Raw genomic sequence first — 20,983 nt, 5'->3', positions numbered from 1 at the left:
AGAGTGAAAAAAAAAGACAATCTTTCTCCTATGAAATAGTAATTTTTACTGAATACAACATGAGTGCCATGGAAACTCTTACCACATTATTATCTTTACCTGTTACTTGATATTTCACCCTCAGCAAGGACTTAAAATGTCCAAGTATCATGTCTCACAAGTCTAACTTACTTACAACTTGTCTTACATATACACAGTATTAAGGTAAAAATGTCCTTGGGTAATATGGAAATTATTTTTAGATAGAATAACATTGACATATTTTCACCAAAAAAAGCATGATTTCCCACGATTTGGTGTGTCACGTCACATCTTACCTCAATGAGGGACAAACAGATCACAGTTGTAGAGGTGAAATACACTTTAATTCTATCAAGCACATTTTGAGTTTCGCCAAAATTCTAATTTAATGGGTATACAACTTATGACATCTATGCTACTGATAAACTTGAACTTTTTTAAGTGCATGGTACAGATTTGGCTAATGCATGTTTTCTTGTTATCTTTTGCAGATAGATAGTGAGTAAATTGTTGGATCCTGTACTGGTTTACAAGCATACAGACACAACAAAGGCACACACCTTGCACAACAGACATAAATACAATAACAAAGTTCTCAGAACCCGAGAACACTCTTCAGTTGAGGAGGTTAAAGTAGGATTTGGGCACCGTCCCAAATTAACTGCTGGTCTGAACATAGACCACTAGAGAACTAGAGAACACAAAGAGAACAAAAGCAAAGACAACAACCAAAATCTAATAAAACACATGTGATAGGACAGTACATACATAAAATAAAAGACAGGTGATAGGACAGTACATACATAAAATAAAAGACAGGTGATAGGACAGTACATACATAAAATAAAGGACAGGTGATAGGACAGTACATACATTATTAGAAACTTGTCCTAGAACTCACTACAATATAAGTTGTACCAAGGATACAAACACTTGAAAGAACTAGAAATAGAAAGTTCAATTGTCTTAGTTTATATTTCAAATTACTGACTAGGTATTAGCAATAAAACAATCATGGGAATGTGTGTCCAACAATACAGGCAGTCTGTAGGAAGTTTTTATTCTGTGCACTACATGATCAATGTAAAATTAACAGATATTGTCCTTCTGCTGCGCTTGTATTCTTCACCTTTACTTGTATTATAATTATTACACCAGGATGTTGCTCCTGCTTGGAGGTGATATAGAAACAAACCCAGGTCCTCCAACACCAAAACAGACTTGCCCTGGTAAATTTGCAATTGTTGGTAGTATACATCAAGGTTCACCCCAATTTTTGATTACTGAATCTGGTGCAAGTACATGTTCACAAGACACACCATCAGTCTGTGTAATTTTGACTTTTTATTGTACACCATCCCTAAAATTGACACTGCACAATGAATAAAATGTTCTTGTGACTCCACCATTGTCCTTAACTTAAAACACTGTTCCTCGGTCATTACAGCTATTAAATCATATTAAGTCTCAAACATCCACTGCGGGGGCTGTGTCATCTTTGATGGCTTGTAGTCACAGTCATTACGATAAAAGTACAATACTGTTTATTAACATTTACGATTTAAAAGTTGTTTTCAAAATTTGAACTGAAAAAGGTCAGTTGCGGTCAGTTACCCGAACCCGTTTACGTTTTTGAATGCATTTTTCAATTCGTTTTCGCAGATAACTTCAGCATCGTCGCTCCTTTGCCGACATGTTGAATAAGTTTGTTGTGTGTATTTTCTTTTCTCCACTAAAAACAACTTCGTCGAACGCAGTCACAACTTGATAGACAATGATAGAGGGGGCACTCCGACGCATCAATATTATAAGATGTGTTGTTAAAAGCATTCAAAAAACTAAATTAATAAACTTCCAATAAACAACCTCGTACGAATTGCTAACTAGTCGATGAAATTGTCTGTTTCCATTGTGCACAATGGCCACTAACGGTTACATTTAATATGGGTGTCAACGTTTGTCTTTACAAATTACATTTTATTTATTCAAGTTGCGACATGTAAAACTTTGCATCTATGGACTGGACACATGCTGTATTACGGGGCTTGGGAGACTGTTGATTTTTGGCTGCAGAGTGATCATTTTTCATTCATTTTTTTTTTTGGGGGGGGTCACTTTTTATGCAATGGAACGAATCTGTCACACACATATACATATGGCACGGCAAGATACAGGCTTTGGATGTATGACGCCCCCTGAGTTTGTTCGTATTTTATTCTTTTGTTTTTACTCGCGAGTTTTGAGTATGGATTCTTTTGACTGGCGACTTCCACTTGTTGATACTTAGGATGTCTCATTGCAGATACTCTACAACTTGATTCGCTACAATCCAGTCCGTTGGCTTTTCGACCAGAGCTCATTGCTTCACGAACACAATAATAACTAGTCAAATGGATGCACTGTATTTATCTAAGCGTTCATGTTTAGGGCAATGATATTTATTGATAATATTTGCATATTTAGTGCATATTGGTACGGGTCATCACTGCTAGTTGCAAGTAATCGTTTAGAAGTGTTCTCTTTCAAACATACCACTCGTATATCAATATAACTCCCCAAAAAGTCCAATGAAGATCTTTTTATAAGAGTAGCGCTAAAAGACTCCCTACATTAGAGAGATTAAACAGAGCTTACGAGCACACAGGGCTCATCGAGCATGTAATTGATTGATTGGACGATCGATTGATCGATCGACTGGAAGTTTGACCTTGAACTACTCTATGACACCCCTCCCACGGTAAGCACATTTTTGTACAAGACAGCCTTGAAGCGCGGTTGAACGTTAGATATACGAGAAAATCGCTTATATATGCAACACATGTATCCTGCTCTTTGCACTTCTCGAGGATGTCGGGCAGACACGCTGTCCCAAAGTGTATATTCATTGTACATGGCACCTCATAGGAAAAAGATATTTTTAAAGAGCAAAAAAAATGTAACCAAACAAAAAACTAATTTCAGAACTGTAAAGAGAGCACATAAAAACAATAACAAAAACAACAATTAGTATGGTCCATGTTTGATTCAACATCCGAATTGCATGCTCAGTGTCACCCTCATTAACATGTCAATGAAATAACTTTTGTAGAGTATTGGTAATAATCATGTGACAACATTAACACCTTCCAGTCGAAAGACATTCGTGCCAGAGAGTGATTGTAGCGGCAGAACGACAAGGTAACTTTTCTTGCTTGTGATAAAATAACTTTTATATATACAAAAATAGACGTGCGGGGGGTTTCTCATACTACTCGATACATTCGCCAAGTCACCAAATGCGAAAAAAATACCTTGCTTTTTCATGTTTTTACAAAAAAAGTTTCGTGTTGGCTCAGACCACGAGACACGTTTTTCGCTATCACAATTTACATGAAATCATGGAAGTATGTTATACTTCCATGATGAGATTAAATAACATGCCCTAAAATTAGTTATCTAGTTTCATTTGATCACCGTTGACTCTTTTTCACCACAACACTGACTAAAATTGACGTGAATATTAGGTATGTTTATTTATAATTTGTTTTTGAAATGTGATAGCGACTTTGAATTCGTCATGAGTTCGACAGGTAAAACATACGTACACCTGTTGGAGGTATTCGGAAAATACTCAGTGGCGGTAATGACATATATTTGCATATTCATGAATCTCATCACGATTAGGCCAAACAAATAATTGTTGGTTCCTTTTACTATCAGACCACTAATTTTTAGTGTTCTGAGGTTTACCTGACCCTAGCCCGTTTTTCACTGCTGACTCTAAACATTTACGTTTTTGAGAAAAAAAATATAATAGTAAAAATTGTGAAGTCTCACGAGAAATAGTGGATGTGGATATACTGACATCACATGTAAACTGTTCTTCCAATCTATAATGGCTATACATCTGATAGGAAGACACAGAAACGAAAGTGTTCACCAGCCGTGTTTTGGGTCCTTTCAACTCGCTGTTACTTTCACAAGTTTTAGATACAATAAACACAAAAATCTCGACTGACATTTCCTCCCTGATATTTTTATCAATTTTGGAATTATTGAAACGAATGATGATTTTTCTGCGATTTTCTGACGCATATTTGACACTTATGTTGTAAATTTCGGTCGGTTTTTCGCTCAAAATTTACAAAATAGATGGAATCTTGTTTTTTAAATGACTGTCATAAGAAAAGGACAGCAACCAAATGTTTTCTGGATCGGGAGAGAGAGCGAGAGAGAGTGATTTGACCCAAGTTTGAAAGTAAACTCGTTTGACAAGCGATGTAACAAGGCGACATGTGTAACACTTTTAATCATTTATGTCTACACAGATGTTTCTTATGAAGATAGTGAACTTTTTTATGAGAAGAAGAAAACAGAAGGGTAAGTGTCATGCCGCACAATATGTAACTCATTTTTAGAATTAGAACAACTGAACTTCTTAGGGTCATTAGTGCTATCGGCATGGAAAAGTGTCTGTCTGTCTGTCTGTCTGTCTGCCTGCCTGCCTGTCTGTCTGTCTGTCTGTCTGTCTGCCGGTGTGTAAATGTAATGTTCTTTTCTGTTATTTTCAAGAGGAAATAGTACTATATTTTCGATGTTTCAGATAACTTTTCAAATTTGGCTGACATGTTACTAGTACTTCACATGTTACATGTACTAGAACAATATCTTTCAATAGGCTGCAGAGTATGACTCCGATGTAGTGGTTTGGAGTATTTGTTGCCATTATGATGAGAAAATAAATTTATTTGCGTACTTGCATACCAGTAGTGAATTTGAGTATTAAAGCGAGGGAATTGACTATTTTTTTTAATGAGAAAACCATAGAAGTAATTGTTGAAAAATATTAGATTGACCAGCTAATAGAACTTTGCAAACCCTGTAAGAAAGTAAACAGTAAAACGAACAATGTTGTGTCACACAAAAACAATATATCTAAAAAAAAAATGGAAAAGTAATGCAGATAAAAACAGAATTAAAATTTGCAGCTAGCAAAATCATAAAGTTTAAAGTGTATGTAAATAGGTTTCCAAAGTTTCCGACTTTTTGCCTGGAAATGACATAGTTTTCTTAGGTGATTAAAGATTTGTGTGACATTTTTGACAAAAGTACGATATTAATAGTGAAAAATTGATTAGTGAAAATTACTAGTACATACCAAACACAGCTGCACAGGTTCAAATGGACACTCAACACGTCACTCTCCCACGTCAAAAAACTCACACTGTAAGACATGCCTAGCCATGATATAGTTCTCTTCAGCATGTTCAGAACATGGTTTTGTACTAGTCTAATATCGTATTGTAAGTAGCTCCTGGCTGGGGACTGTCCCAAATTATGTTATTGTGCTAGTCTTATATCGTATTATAAGTATCTCAAGGCTGGGGACAGTCTTAGAAAATGTTCGTTCATTTCAATACATCTCAACTAGGCTATCACAATACCAGGTCTTTGAGTTATCATCTAACTTTGACACCTACGGTTTTTTTTCACACAGTCTTTCACTCACTCCTGTTTCAATAGGCTTGTGTATTTCAAATTGACAGACAATGATTTATCATTCCGTCATTGTTGAAACTGTAAGAATTTATCATTATGATCTTAGCAAGTATTTATGCATGTTTTCTAAATAAATTTGTAATCTTTTTAGTTTTATTTCACATTTTAATTTTAATTTCAATCCAGTAAGAATGTTGTGGAATACTCGTCTGGTACCTGATACCTGGTTATCCTAACAAAATAATTGCAGCCTCATTGATCTGTTTCAATTTTATTATGCATTGTACTTGTCATTTTTTTGTGTATACCCAGTGATGAAGCATAATAAATAAAAACATAAAAAAAATAACAAATGGTGATATCATAGTGTAGCATTAGTTTTATAAGTAGCCACGAGTTATTATTTTAGATGTATTAACAGTGTTCTTTTAGCCGTATTCAAGGGACCTCCTTCATGTTTGTAAGAATATTAATGCCCCCCCCCCCCCTTACTAAACTTTTAGGGGGTTATGTACAGTGTATTTATAAGCCCTCCACTTGGAAGCGTGGGCCTACTTCGAATGAGATCACATTAAATGTCACATGTTTTGTATTTAGGGACCGGACACAATTTACGGAGGAGGGGGGGGGGGCATGAAAAAAATGGGAGGCTTGAAGGGGGGCCATGAAAATTCTCATGGTTTGAAAGGGGGGGTGGCGCGAAATATTTTGTCATTGAAAAAAAATAATATGTTAGAAAATTTAGCATTGCATGAGATAGCACTTGATATCGCCTTTAATATTGAATGTCTACACTTTCATTTATGTATTAAAATGGAAGTGTGTACGATTGTATGTACCTATTTAGTGAAGCATAAAAACACTACTCAAGATTAATTTGATACACCCTGAATTACTCTTATATACTCCAAGTTGTTCACACACACACACACAGACATTTGAAAAAAGTATGCATGAATGTGATTTGCACTAAGTTTGACATAATATATATATATATATATATATATATATATATATATATATATATATATATATATATATATATATATATATATATATATATATATATATATATATATATATATATATATATAAGTAGCATCTTTACCGAAATATTTGACTTTACAAAATGGCGAAATAGTGAAACCGTGAGAGAAGTAAATCATTTTGCCTCGTTTGTTGAAAAAATATTCGATTCATTTTTTCCCGTCAAAACTTGTTAGGGGGCGCCAATGAATTTCCGAGAGGGCGCTGTGCCCCTGTTACCTTGTTCAGGGAGAACACTGGACTCTTGACACTGAATATTTTTGTCATACATGTATTTTGATTTTTCAAGTCTTTGATTACACCTGTACAAATTTGGGAGAACCTGTAGTGTAATTTAATAATTATTAGTGAGCCTCCTTAATTAAAAAAACGTAGTACCGCATATTTTTGGAGACCCCATATTTGGTGATTGTGTGTGATTTTGGCAAAAAAATGTGTTTTTGATAAAAAAAAAAGAAGGAAGTGCTACAATGACCTCAATTAACATCACCAGCAGGAAGAGAACTATCAGTTTTTATGACTGGAGGTGGACCGGTGACTTTTAATTTCTGTTGTTCTTAATAATAGTGACCCCCTCCAGTTCATCCACAAAACAACCCCCCCCCCCTTCGACACTGAGACCCTCCCCTCCTATCTGTTGACAAGAAACATTCTTTTTGCTCTTGCAAATGACACTCCACATCCTGCATAATTAATTTTACATTTCACATTTTCAGTAATTTAATTGTATCTGGTAATTTGCTAACCGAATCCATTGCTTTACATGTATTTATAGACAGGAACCCTATGAGAAGTATCATTATCTGTTCATGGACATACAAATATTCATAGTTTAGTAACCAAAAATTCCAGGACATCTCTCTGATTGAGTTTATTATTGTCATGGATTAATTTAGCTATTATAAAGAACGATACAAGAAATGGAGTTAAATGTGTTAATATAATTTGCAAACCCATGTCAATAACTGTCAATGCATGTATACTCACTGACCAGTTTGCACGTTTCAAGAAACCTAAATGTGTGACATCAAGTAGCCAAGTTATTTTCTAATGTACACTTCAATGAATGAATTAGAAATAAGGGTAATTGCCAAAATTGATTTCCATCCTGCAATTAATGATCTATGTTTTTTGTGTTATTTCTCTTTTTTTAAGTTATCTAATTTTCTACTGTCACTACAAATCACTAAACTAATGGGTGACTTTAAGTTCTGGCCCAATGCAATTACACCTCCAATGTTAATTTGAAAATTCTAGAAAACGGTAATGCTGAAGACATTCTATTGGAAGGTAATACAAAATAGAAATAAGCACCAAATTCCTACTTCCTATTTGAATTTGGGCGTGGCTCTACATAAACGATAGAGTGGACATTTGTATGAATAGATACTTTCTACTCAAAGCTTGCTGATACCAGTATCACACACTACACATGCACTAATTTATAGGTCTATAGTATTATTCAGAGGGGTATTTCGACAAATTTTAGACAGGGGTGAACACCCATAGAAAAGGTATATAACATGTACTGCATTTTTTTACCTCCCTCCCCTTTTTAGCTCCGCTGTCAGCGAAAGCTGAAAGCGTAGCTTTAGGTATAGGTGGGTATTGAGGTATAGAGAGTAGAGTGAATCATAGGTGTCCGTCAAACTTTTATATTTTCATTATTTTCTCCGGAAGTGACAGTCAGTATTCTTAGGTATTTGGTGTGCATGTTCCCTGGGGGGAGGCTATTCAGATTTGTTCATGCCAAGTTGATCTGTGCCATTTTCAATTTTTTATGATTTTTTTTCATAAAATGTCATTTTCATCAACTCCTTGAAAACCTCTTATTAGATTGCTTTGATATCTGGCGTGTTGATGCGCAGGGGGTAGCTTACTCATATTTGTTAATTTCAAGTCAGCACATCCTCATTTTTATTTTTTATGATTTTTTTTTTGTAATTTGAAAAAAAAATGAATATGTTAATGAGCATAATGACCGACGCCATATTGGAAATCAGTCGACGAGACTTTAAGTAAACTGCCACTTTTCAAAAGACACTATTGACGTCAAACAAGCAATGTAATATGTGCTAAAGTCATAATTCTACGCATTGGGCGCCCAAATGACAAGCGTTTGTTCGAAACAGGGTTGTAAACTTCAAATCCAATTCTGCACCCTTCTACATAATCAGCCAGTCCGCAACATCCTCATTTGCATACTCTATCCTGATTCGACCAGAAGCTGAAGGTGACCTCATTCGACCGAGCGATTTTCCACAGCAAGTATCTTGAGTATCAACACAGGACGTTCTTGGTACTCAGTAAAATCACACTTCAGACCCACTATAAAAGTGTGATGTTTTCAGATAACATGTAACTTGTGGTTAATTCTATATTGTCGTGCAATTTGGAATGACAGTGAACCAGAATTCAGACAACTTGCGTAAGGAAGGGCATGCCAGGCATGCGGTTGAAGTTATGGCCGACAGTTCACATGTAAAGTTAAACGACATGAACGTGTCTTGCCTTTCCAAAATGCAAATATTTGGCAAGTAAAAATAATTAAAATAATTACAACTTTAATTTGGCTTCAGACTTTGCATTATGTTTTGCGTATCTTTCCCCGTTTTACATGTAAATCCGAAAAGGTTCTCTCTCATCATGTCATCAGTGTCAGTGATCATACCGCGCGGAGTAGTCCTCGGGTGCACGAGTCTGTATTACTGACTTGACTCTAAACACCGGAGGGGAGGGACAATTGTCAGAATCGAGTCCCGAATTCCTCCGTATGCAAGCAGGACTACGCGCGGGGCTGCTTTGAGTACGAGCGAAGTGAGGCATGTTGAGGTATTTTGTTGAGAATTATAAATATTGCGAAATGTCAAGTACAAGGTTTAAATACAATGGAATGATGAAAAAAATGGCAGAGTCTGCTGACAGGCGCCGATCACAAGAAACACTGTGAATTAAAATATCAGACGATGTGTGTATTAATCGCCGACAATCCACCCGTATGCACGAGGGACTAACCCGGAAGCAAGTCGTTGTCAGCCATACGTTACAGTGGTAACATCGTCCGAGAAATCGCTGCATTCAGAGTGTCATTATTCACAGAATTGTTGTTTTCTAGTGAAAACCCGTCTTGAATTGTACAACTCTAACAAATGAAGACATGTCAAGTTATATTTTGAAAGTTGTATCGCTAGTTTGAGACGATTTTCTCACGTACTATAGTACTATCGAGGCTTACTTGGAAGTAGTAGGACCTTACTCCAGTTCATCGGGAAGTTTAGCCAGTCCGATAATTCTTTCTGGTTTAGTTTACAACACTTTTGATCACGCAGATTTTGTTGTTGTGATGAAAAGAAATAAAAAAAAGATCATTTCAACCATTTCGTTGTGTTTTCTTTGTGAAAGGTAACCGAACATGAACGAGTGTTACCACTGTAACGTATGGCTGAGAATGACTCTCTTCCGGGTACTTGAGATTGTCGCCGTACGGAAACTAAGATGGCGATTAATACATTTCTTCCCTATATATATCTACCACAACTAGTACAAGTTGAATGTTGTTGACTTTGTAAATTTGTTAGAAAATTGAAATTGCCTCAAAATTATTTTAGATCCCTAGTTTATTTCATTCATCATTAAAATTTTCCAGGGTTACAGCTGTAAGACACTGAAATTATTTATAGCCAACCTCAAAATCCTCTTTTTTTCTTTTTCTTGTGTGCATTTTCCAGTCATTTTTTTCTGAGATTTTGTGCAATTTTTCATAACAGTAGATTTTTGTTATAAAATGGTGACTATGGTATAAAAGTACAATACATTACCAACTTCTGTGTAAAATGTGTTTTATAGTGAGACATCATATGAAACCACTAACCACTTTATTGCATCGCTAAAACAAAACTGCATAGTGAAGAGCTGAAGACCTGAACCACTTCTACATGTCACCAAAATAAAAAATTAAATTAAAAAAAAAACAGCGGAGCTATTCTGACCGATAGGTCGCTTGTTGAAGTTTCTTAAAAGGGGCTCAAGCAGAGTGTATATATGTTTTCGGTCATAATAATTTGTGCTGCATATTCAATAGGTACTTACAGTACAGTACTGCCTGAAGCATACTTAACCATCACTTGAAATTGGCTGAACCCAACCTGGTAACAAGATGTAACTTATGAACAAATTTGTTTATACTTTGTTGATGAGATCCCTAAAAATCCACTGTTCCTAATGATGTCAGAAGACAATATTAGTGGCTTAGAAGGCATGTCTCTATATTTACATTATGCTAGAATAGTTTGAGGTTTCATGTACTAATTATTTTCACTTGAGTACAAAGCTTATGAACTAAGCTTGTGCCACTATAATTAGCACCCAACAGGCACCACCTGGAGGGGGGCTATTACATTTGGTTCCATCTGTCTATCCATCCATCTGTGCATGTGTGTCTTCGCCCTGATATCCCTGGCATGCACCAACCGATTTCAACCAAACCTGGTACAAAGGTTACATGCTATTTTAGACATGCATGTCACTTGGTTTTGCCGCTGAATCAAATATGGCTGAATGGCGGCCATATTTGCTGTTTGTATGTTTTCCCTCATATCTCTGGCAGGGATGCACCAACTGATTTCAACCAAACCTTGCACAAAGGTGTCATGCTATGTGAGACATGCATGTCACTTTTTTTTTGTGTGACTGACAATCAAATATGACTGAATATCTGCCATATTTGTTGTTAAATTTCACAACATGCGTCATTTGTATGTGTAATATGTAGTGACTCAATTCAAGTGCCTACACCTGTAATATCAAATATGAGCTTCCTTTTAAGACCTTGACCTTTGAAATAGCTAAAGTTTGGTTATCTTCATACCTTTTTTAATCAAACATTTGAAGTGATAATATATTAATCATGACTTGGGTTTGACCATATGAGGCATGCATAACCTTGACCTGCATGTATAGCAACATGGCGACCATATTTGTGATCTCCAAAAGTTTGATACCAATGGACACCATTCAAGTGTCTAACCTCGCATTATCAATGATGAGCTTTCTAATGAGACTGTAACCTTTGACCTTGACAAACATTTTCAAGGTGGAGAGAGAGAAAGGGTTACATTCTAGCTGTAAACTTAAGACGGACAAATATTATTGATTATACCCAACACTGCACTTCTTTGCATCCCATTTCCATGTTAAAATTGCCAAAATGGTAATCATCTTCCACAATACAACACTCAAGTTGGAGCCTATTTGTTTTCAACTGAAGGCTTGTTGATTATTATAATCTAAAAATATTGATATCATGCAAATGAAAAGGGCTTTGCTGTGTATTGACTACATTTTTTTTTTCACTCACAGATCAGTTGACAGTATTCTACAACATTTGGTCGAGGTGGTAGCTGGGCAAAGATGGCATCTCTAGTTGAGGCTTCAAGACCAGTGTTTATCATAGTGGATGATGAAACCTTTGACCCAAGACAAGAAGTAATCTCAACTGAAAAAGTAGCAGCCAATTCAAGTAACCCAGAGAGTATTTCAGTTTGCGATGTTGTAGTTGCTGGTTCTGTCTCAGTTGGTGATAATGCAGACGTTGGCCATAAACACCCAGAGTGTATCTCAGTCGATGACACTGATGTAGACATTGGCTCTAAAAACCTAGAGTGTATATCAGTTGATGACAATGTAGACATTGGCTCTAAAAACCCAGAGTGTATATCAGTTGATGACAATGTCGATGTTCAGTCTGAAAACCCAGAGAAGGGCTCAGTTTGTAATGTTGCAGTCTCTTGCTCTAAAAACCCAGATGGTATTTCAGTGAATGATACAGTTATTAATTTGACAACCTCAGAGGTGATCTCAGAAGATGATACAACAATCCACTCTCAGAGACCAGAGATCATATTAGAAGACAATATAGCTATGGAATCCAGACAACCAGTGAATGGTTCAGTTAGTGGTTTTAGGTCTCCAGCAGTTACTCCAGTGGTCATACGAGGACCAGAAGTCATCTCTTTCGACACTCATAGGCCAAAAGTTATCTTGGTGGATGATGTAGTTGATCCATGTGCAAGAAGACAAGAGAAGATGTCAGTAATGCAGTCTAGACAGAAAGCATTAACTGATAGCCCCAATGAAGTAAATTGGTGTTTGTCTTGGTAGGTTTGTTGGCAGTCAATCACATTTTACTCTATTTTTAGACTTGAGACTATTGCAATGGGCTCCATCCGCCTGTCTTTCCATAACTCATCATTTCTCAGACATGCAACATCTGATTTCTTTCAAACATGGTACAAAGGTGACATGTCATATGGGACATATGCAAATTGCTATACAGTCTAGTATTTATGTGTAGCTAGTTTCTTTTAAAATGATGTCTAAATGTAATGCAGAACAAGAGATGAAGAGAAATATATACTACATGCATAACCTTTGGTGTTCATGTAACTTTTAACTGAATGGTGGCCATATTTGTAGTGAACAATCCTGATTTACTGCATCAAGTGTCTATCGATCCCTATATTATTGGGTGAATGATCGCTTTTGAAAGCATGACCTTTGACCTTGACTCACCTTCAGGGTCAATTTCAAAATCCAGCCATTTCCTGCATATAAGAGACACTATTTAGCACAACTGAACTAAGGTTCAGTAGTGCTACAGGCATGGCAAAGTGTCTGTCTGTCTGTCTGTCAGTCTGTCTGTCTGTATGTGTTGATGTGTTGATGTGTGCATGTAAACAACTTAAAATCAAAAACTTCTGGACCGATTGCCATAATATTTGGTGGGTATATTGCCTTTGGTATCTAGTTGGGAAATTGTTCAAATTGAAATGAACTTACCACGGTGTGTGATTTTTGGTCAAAAACCTTCAATTCCAAAACTTTTGAGCAAATTAGGCTGAAATTTGGGTGGAACGTTATTAGTGGTGTCTAGATTAAGAATTGTTCATAACATGATCCCATCTGAGAAATGCAAATTAGGGATCGGTAAGTTTTGTTAGCCTGGGGGGGGGGGGGGGGTGCGAGGGGGGTGCGAGGGGCTGGTGGATTCTTAAATCGGCCGGCAAAAAGTCACTGACCCCCATCCCCCAATCTGTAAAACCAAAAACAAGCTGACCCCCTATCACTTAAATTCTAAAACATGTTGAACCCCCCCCCCCCCCCCCCCCCCATATATAATATTCACATGACACCAGGTTAGCACTGTCATAATTATAATTATTGACTACACAGGGTAAATATATTCCAAAAGGAGTTTGATAGCATCTTGACAGTGAAAGGTATGGGGAAAGCTTGAGAACTGAATATGTACATCTCTTATGGGGGTCATGTATATGGTATATTACACACATATATGTATACGGTATATTACACACATGTATACGGTATATTGCACACATATATGTATACGGTATATTACAAACATATGTATACGGTATATTACACACATATGTATATGGCATATTACACGCATATGTATACGGTATATTACACACACATATATGTATATGGTATATTACACACATATATGTATATGGTATATTACACATGTATATGGTATATTACACACTCACATATATGTATACGGTATATTACACACATGTATGTATACAGTATATTACACACATATATGTATATGGTATATTACACACATATATGTATACGGTATATTACACACATATGTATATGGTATATTACACACACATATATATAATTATATATATGGTATATTACACACATGTATGTATACGGTATATTACACACTCACATATATGTATATGGTATATTACACACATGTATGTATATGGTATATTACACACATATATGTATACAGTATATTACACACATATATGTATACGGTATATTACACACATATGCATACGGTATATTACACATATATATGTATACGGTATATTACACACATGTATGTATACGGTATATATTCCAAAAGGAGTTTAATAGCATCTTGGCAGTGAAAGGTATGGGGAAAGCTTGAAAACTGAATATGTACATCTCTTATGGGGGAGGGGTCATGTATATGGTATACACATATGTATATGGTATATTACACACACATATGTATACAGTATATTACACACACATGTATGTATACGGTATATTACACACATGTATGTATACGGTATATTACACACACTTGTATACGGTATATTACACACACATATATGTATATGGTATATTACACACACATATGTATATGGTATATTACACACACATATGTATATGGTATATTACACACATATATGTATACGGTATATTACACACATATGTATACAGTATATTACACACATATATGTATACGGTATATTACACACATGTATGTATACAGTATATTACACACATAAAAACACAAATGAGAACTGGATGGTCTCAACAAAACTCAATCAAAGGGTTTCCAAAAGTTGTGACTAGCTTTCGCCCCATTAACAGAGTATCAAAAGGTCAGTTACAGACATCTCTTTTGATTATATGTTGCTAAATAACTTGAAATGACAATATTGGCTAATAATATACCTTTAATTTATCATGTGTATTGTCTTTCCCATTGCAGTTTGACAGTCCAGTTGATCTTTGAGTATAGCACAGAAGGGATGGTGGCAAAGACACATGCCTTTGATTCATTCAACATAACTTTGGGGCATTTCTTTAGTGACATCATCAGTGTTAATATGAGACAGTTCTGTGCAGTGCTACAGCTGAACTTCCCAAATATAGTCATCAAACGAAAAACGGCTAAAAACATGTATCCTTTTGAATTATAATTATGCCATGATGAACCTGCCAAACGATTCAGTTCTCCTTAAAAATCTTTGCAGTAAGTGTTTGTGAAAATGTATAGCAGTGCAGTGTTTTTGATGATGTTTGTGAACCCTGGTAACAGAAAGAAGGGAATCTGGCAAAACTGACATAACTTCAGTTTATCTACTTACCTAACCACACTGGGTTCTATACATATATTTTCCTATCAGTCAGGAACATCACTTCTCCAACATTGAATGGTTGATTGCATTCAAATCTGGCATAAAGGTTAGATATTCTATGGTATGACCAAATCCTTCAAATGTGGCACTAAGTTGTGATATACTATGGTCATACTATGAGGTTATTACCAATATCACCTCTTCATTCGTCATATCGCTGTGAGTGCAGTTTCCTTAATGTGTCACATTATGGAAACTGCATGAATGGTGATACGACGAATGAAGAGGTGATATTGGGTAATAACCGATTTATCATATGCCTATGCCCAGGAGTTCAAAGGGAAGTTATGAAAAATAAAAAGCACACGGTTTGCTATGCAGTGCACTTCGTGTGTCGCCTGACCTGTTATCAGGTGACATTCATGTACACATAGTTCGCTGACCCTGCTCAACCTGCTCCGACAATCATTGTCAATGGATGGCAAATACACACGTTTGTACGAGTGCTCATGATACCATTGCGAAATGTATGTACCTGTACAGTGTTGCTATGAATTTATGATCATAAATATTATCATTTGGGTATGGATATTTTTGTCAAAATTTCCTTGTTTTGGAAATTCCAGTGTTGTGGCAAACACGATATCCCCGATGATTGGCTGCCATTTTATTTAAGTTTGTTTATGTTCAGAATCGACGTGTTTTGTCCAATCAGAGAGGTGTTTTCTGAAGATGTTTAACGTGAATATCATGACGCTTAACGTCCCATATCAGAAGTAATATTTGCGTCACAATATCCTATGACCAAATTGAGCCAAATTTGAACTTCGCTATGTCTTTTGCATTTTTTCAATTTTGAAACCAAAAGGTTTTCCATCCTTAACTTGTGTTGTTGTAGACCGTATTATGGTAATATCCAGATGAAGTCAAAAGAAGTACTGAGGCAAAAAAGTATTCCTCTCCTTGCCAAAGTCCATAGAAAATTTGTTATGAGTCGACAGAATGGTGTTTCTTTTTTAAACATGTTGAGAGAACCAGAATTCATAAGTGTGAGTAAATTAATATTTCATATCAGTGTGGTGTTTATCTTGACAAACTCTATTTGTATTTTTAGCACAATTGAACTGAGAAGGTTCAGTAGTGCTATAGGCTTTGTGTGGTGTCTGTCCATCTGTGTGTGTGTGTGTGTGTGTGTGTGTGTGTGTTGTAGATGACTTAAACTCAAAAACCGCCTGACTGATTGGTTGGGACATTACTTTTGGTGTCTAGTTGGCAAATTGTTCAAAGCAAAATGATCACATCTCAGGTATGTGATTTGGGTGAAAAAATGTCAATTTTGGTCAAAAAACTTAAACTCAAAAACTACTGGGCAGATTGGCATGAAATTTGGTGGGAACATTCTTAGCGGTGAGTATATTTAGATTTGTTTATGACATGATGATTCCATCTGTAATGTGCAAATTAGGGCTAAAAATGTGTCTTTTTGGTCAGAAATCTTTGATTCAAAACTACTGAGCAGATTGGGCTGAAATTTAGTGGGAATGCATTTGGGGTGTATAGATGAAGAAATATTAAGCATATAATGATCTCATCAGCGATATGCAAAAATAGGTGTACAAATGTGAATTTTCGTCAAAAAACTTATATTTCAAAAAGTACTTGGTCAGTGAAACTGAAATTTTGTTGAGATGATTCTAGAAGTGTTATTCTGCAGATTTTCTGCAAAACATTTTGACACAATTGGCCCTAGCAAGGAGGATATCCAAAGCAGACATTGTCATCGAACAATGCACTAGATATGACAGTGAAAGTACAGGCAGAAGACAGCAACTAAAAAAGTACTGATTATCATAAATGCATGGGTTAAATTTTGAAGTACTACTGTATGATGCTTGTTTGGAAAGTAGCTCTGTCGCAATGGCAATAAAGTTGGTTTAGGTGCGACTATTCTGGCTGTCTTTTAAAATGTACCAATCATCATAGAATATAAAGAATAAATGTCATCATCTAACATTTTATTGTACAGGTGGTGGTCTCTATTTTTAGCTCCGCTGTCAGCGAAAGCTGAAAGCATATCTTTAGGTATAGGTTGTATAGAGTATAGAGAGTAGAGTGAATCATAGGTGTCTGTCAAACTTTTATATTTTCATCATCTGCTCTGAAAGTGACAGTCAGAATTCTTCGATATTTGGTGTGTATGTTCCCTTGTTTAACTCATGTAGACTTTTGAGTCTTGATTTTTGAAGTTTTATGACCCACCTCTTTGAATACACATACGACTTTTGTCACGTTTTAACCCCATATTTTGAACAAGGTTGTTTCCATGGGTTGTTGTCATCTTTATTGGGAAGTAGATACCCCGCCTCCTCCCGCCTCCAGAGTTTGTAGGCAATTTTAACACTCCTGACCACTGAGGCGTTTTAACCCCTGTCTCTGGCTAAAATGTAGACTTTTTAGTCCCCGCCGGACGAAGTCCGGGATGGGGACTTATGGATTGGTTCCGTCCATCCGTCCATGTGTGCATCCGTCCGTCCGTCTGTCCGTCCGTCTGTTCATCCAGAGCCGTTTCTTGGAGATGCCTGGACCGATTTTTTTCAAACTTGGTACAGGGTTTGCGAATTTTCCATGTCCAAAGCCATAACTCAGACATGCGTGAACAGATCTCATTCAAAGTTGCTATTAGGACAGTGTGATATGATCGTAGTATGGCTGCCTGGCAGCCATTTTTTTTGCAAATTTTCCATGTCCAAAGCCATAACTCAGACATGCTTGAACAGGCCCCCCCCCCCCCAGTACCCAGCCCATCCTTTATTGTTGAATGGTTTATTCCATCACGTCATCTTGAAGAGTAGGCATGTCCCATGTCCAACGAGGAGACACAACATGAGTAGGCATGTTCCATGTCCAGCGAGCAGACACAACATATCTAAGTCTGTTTGATTTAGGTTCACGAGTGTTGTTGCATGATCAGAGTAGTGATATCAAGAAAATGTCAACATAAACTGCCAGTTCCTTAAAACCCAATCATAGCGGGGACTATGTCATTCTCAATATGACTTGTTGCAGTGTATATTAGAAAATGACTTGGCATGGCCACTTGATGTCATGCATTCACTTGTTTGTTCATAATTCTGTTCATAAATGTTAAGTTTAATAATGGCACTGACTCAAACTTCCTTCTCTTCATTGAGCAATCTGGTAATTTTAATGAAAATGTTTTTGAACAGGTTTGAATATTATGAATTGTGATGAATGTCCTTGATTTCAAAATAGAAATTAAAAAAATGTCATCAAAAAGTTTTCTGTACTACAACTGTTTCAGAACAAGATACTAGTAATTCAATTCACTTACTACTGGCTATGTTGTCCACCTTATGATTTGCTGACAAAATTTTACTCATAGTATACGGTCATTCAATGAGGATATTCAATTTAATCCTGACTTTGTCCCAAGTGATAGTTGTACTGTCTGGGAAAAACAGGATTACGTATGACATGGAGGAGATGTAAAATCTAATTTTCCTCATAACTTTGCACGCACTGTGTCTGTACTATAAAAGTCCTGGCAATAGTACGTAGCCCTTTAGTAGATCAGTTATCAAACAAGTCTGTGTTTCTAATTTAGTTTATCAATCATTCCAGGATGGTAATGCATTGCAATACATAACTGAAGAACGTGTACATTGCTGGCTGTAAATGTAGAAGTCCTGTATATTTGAGATTGATATTTCTACTGTTAATACTTCATTTAGTGTAGAATGTTGTAGTGATAGTGTCATCACTTGAATCCCCTCTGTTCTATTCATGAGCTATCGAAACCCATGCCTCGCCACCTATTACACATGGCAAATCTCTAATGCATTGCAATACATAACTGAAGAACGCGTACATTGCTGGCTGTAAATGTAGAAGTCCTATATATTTGAGATTGCTATTTCTACTGTTAATACTTCATTTAGTGTAGAATGTTGTACTGATAGTGTCATCACTTGAATCCCCTCTGTTCTATTCATGAGCTATCGAAACCTATGCGTCACCTATTACACATGGCAAATCTCTAATGCATTGCAATACATAACTGAAGAACGCGTACATTGCTGGCTGTAAATGTTAGTACTTCATACTTCATTTAGTGTATACATAGGGAATTAATACAGCGAACACCAGAAATCATATTTATGCAATAGACTAGCTCAGACTTAATATTCATTATCTGCATCATGAACATTAATACGAGTACGCAAAAAACCCCGCTGTTTTTGGTACTATGACTTGATTTTCATACAGATATCTTATATATTTGGAATCTCCAGATGTTCCCCTTTCCACAAATATAAAATATTAAGAAAACAATTGAATATTGTGAATATTACCAAAGGCCATGTTTGGTACCATGACTTGATTTTCATAACAGATATCTTATATATTTGAAATCTCCAGATGTTCCCCTTTCCAAAAATATGGAACATTAAAAAAACAATTGAATATTAGTGCAGTTATTACACATTTAAGGTCGATGAAATATACCGATTTTTAGCAAAATTCATTTTACGTTTATAGCCTATATTTAGAGCGACGCGCGCAAAAAAAACGCCGTTTTTGGTACTATGACTTGATTTTCATAACAGATATTCCACATGCATCTTGTGATTATAGGGATTATCTTGATTTATCTTTACCACACTCCTTTTTTTTTCAACCAGTTACTGTCTTTGAGGTAACCAGACTTTTAGCCAATTTAGATTGCAAAAAAGCTAGCGGATGGGATAATCTACCCCCAAGGCTCCTTATCGACGCAGCTGATATCATATCAAAGCCATTGGCCCACATTATAAATATTTCATTTTCAACTGGTGTATTCCCCACAGCCCTAAAAATTGCTAAAGTTACGCCTATTTTCAAAAAAGGAGATAGGGAAACAGTTGGAAACTATAGACCTATATCCATTCTGCCCTTGTTTAGCAAGGTTTTTGAAAAAGCTATAAATAAACAAATTACTTCCTACCTTGAAAAATTCGATATTTTGTACAAGCATCAGTACGGCTTTAGAAAAAAACATAGTACCAACCTGACCCTGATCAATATAGTAAATCATATTTTGCGAGAAATCGACAATGGAAGTCCAACTATAGGAGTATTTATTGATTTCAGCAAAGCTTTCGACACAATCAATCATCCAATTTTGTTATCCAAACTTGAACATTATGGGTTTAGGGGTCCTTGTCAAGAATGGGTAAAAAGTTATCTCACAGACCGCTCTCAGTTCGTCTACTCAAATGGCCATTCGTCAGTAAAATCCACAATTTGTCATGGTGTACCTCAAGGCTCAGTTCTGAGTCCCACTTTATTTCTTATCTATATAAATGATCTACAAAAGTCTTCAACATTCTTTGATTTTCGACTGTTCGCAGACGATTCAAATCTTTTCCATTCTTTTTCTAATCCATATCACATTGATCTTACTACAGTATCAAATCATTTACATGATGTTCAACTCTGGT

The 20,983-nt window shown here is 36.0% G+C and overlaps 1 protein-coding gene across 3 annotated transcripts in view; it reads left to right on the top strand.

Annotated features, from left to right (window-relative positions):
• Positions 1-20,983, top strand: part of LOC144452950 (uncharacterized) — a 31,315-nt gene that overhangs the window by 4,084 nt on the left and 6,248 nt on the right. For 2 of the 3 annotated variants that reach the window (XM_078144183.1, XM_078144182.1), the window contains exons 1-5: positions 2,843-3,198; positions 4,329-4,380; positions 11,905-12,701; positions 15,113-15,304; positions 16,381-16,531. In XM_078144183.1, the coding sequence (XP_078000309.1) occupies positions 11,956-12,701; positions 15,113-15,304; positions 16,381-16,531 (1,089 nt within the window). In that variant the 5' untranslated portion in view covers positions 2,843-3,198; positions 4,329-4,380; positions 11,905-11,955. Of the gene's footprint in view, positions 1-2,842; positions 3,199-4,328; positions 4,381-11,904; positions 12,702-15,112; positions 15,305-16,380; positions 16,532-20,983 lie in introns of those variants that run through there. The other variant, XM_078144184.1, reaches the window with a different exon arrangement.

The sequence above is a fragment of the Glandiceps talaboti genome, chromosome 23 (assembly GCF_964340395.1).
Source record: "Glandiceps talaboti chromosome 23, keGlaTala1.1, whole genome shotgun sequence".
NCBI lineage: Eukaryota > Metazoa > Hemichordata > Enteropneusta > Spengelidae > Glandiceps > Glandiceps talaboti.
This window is presented reverse-complemented; position numbering and strand designations above follow the sequence as displayed.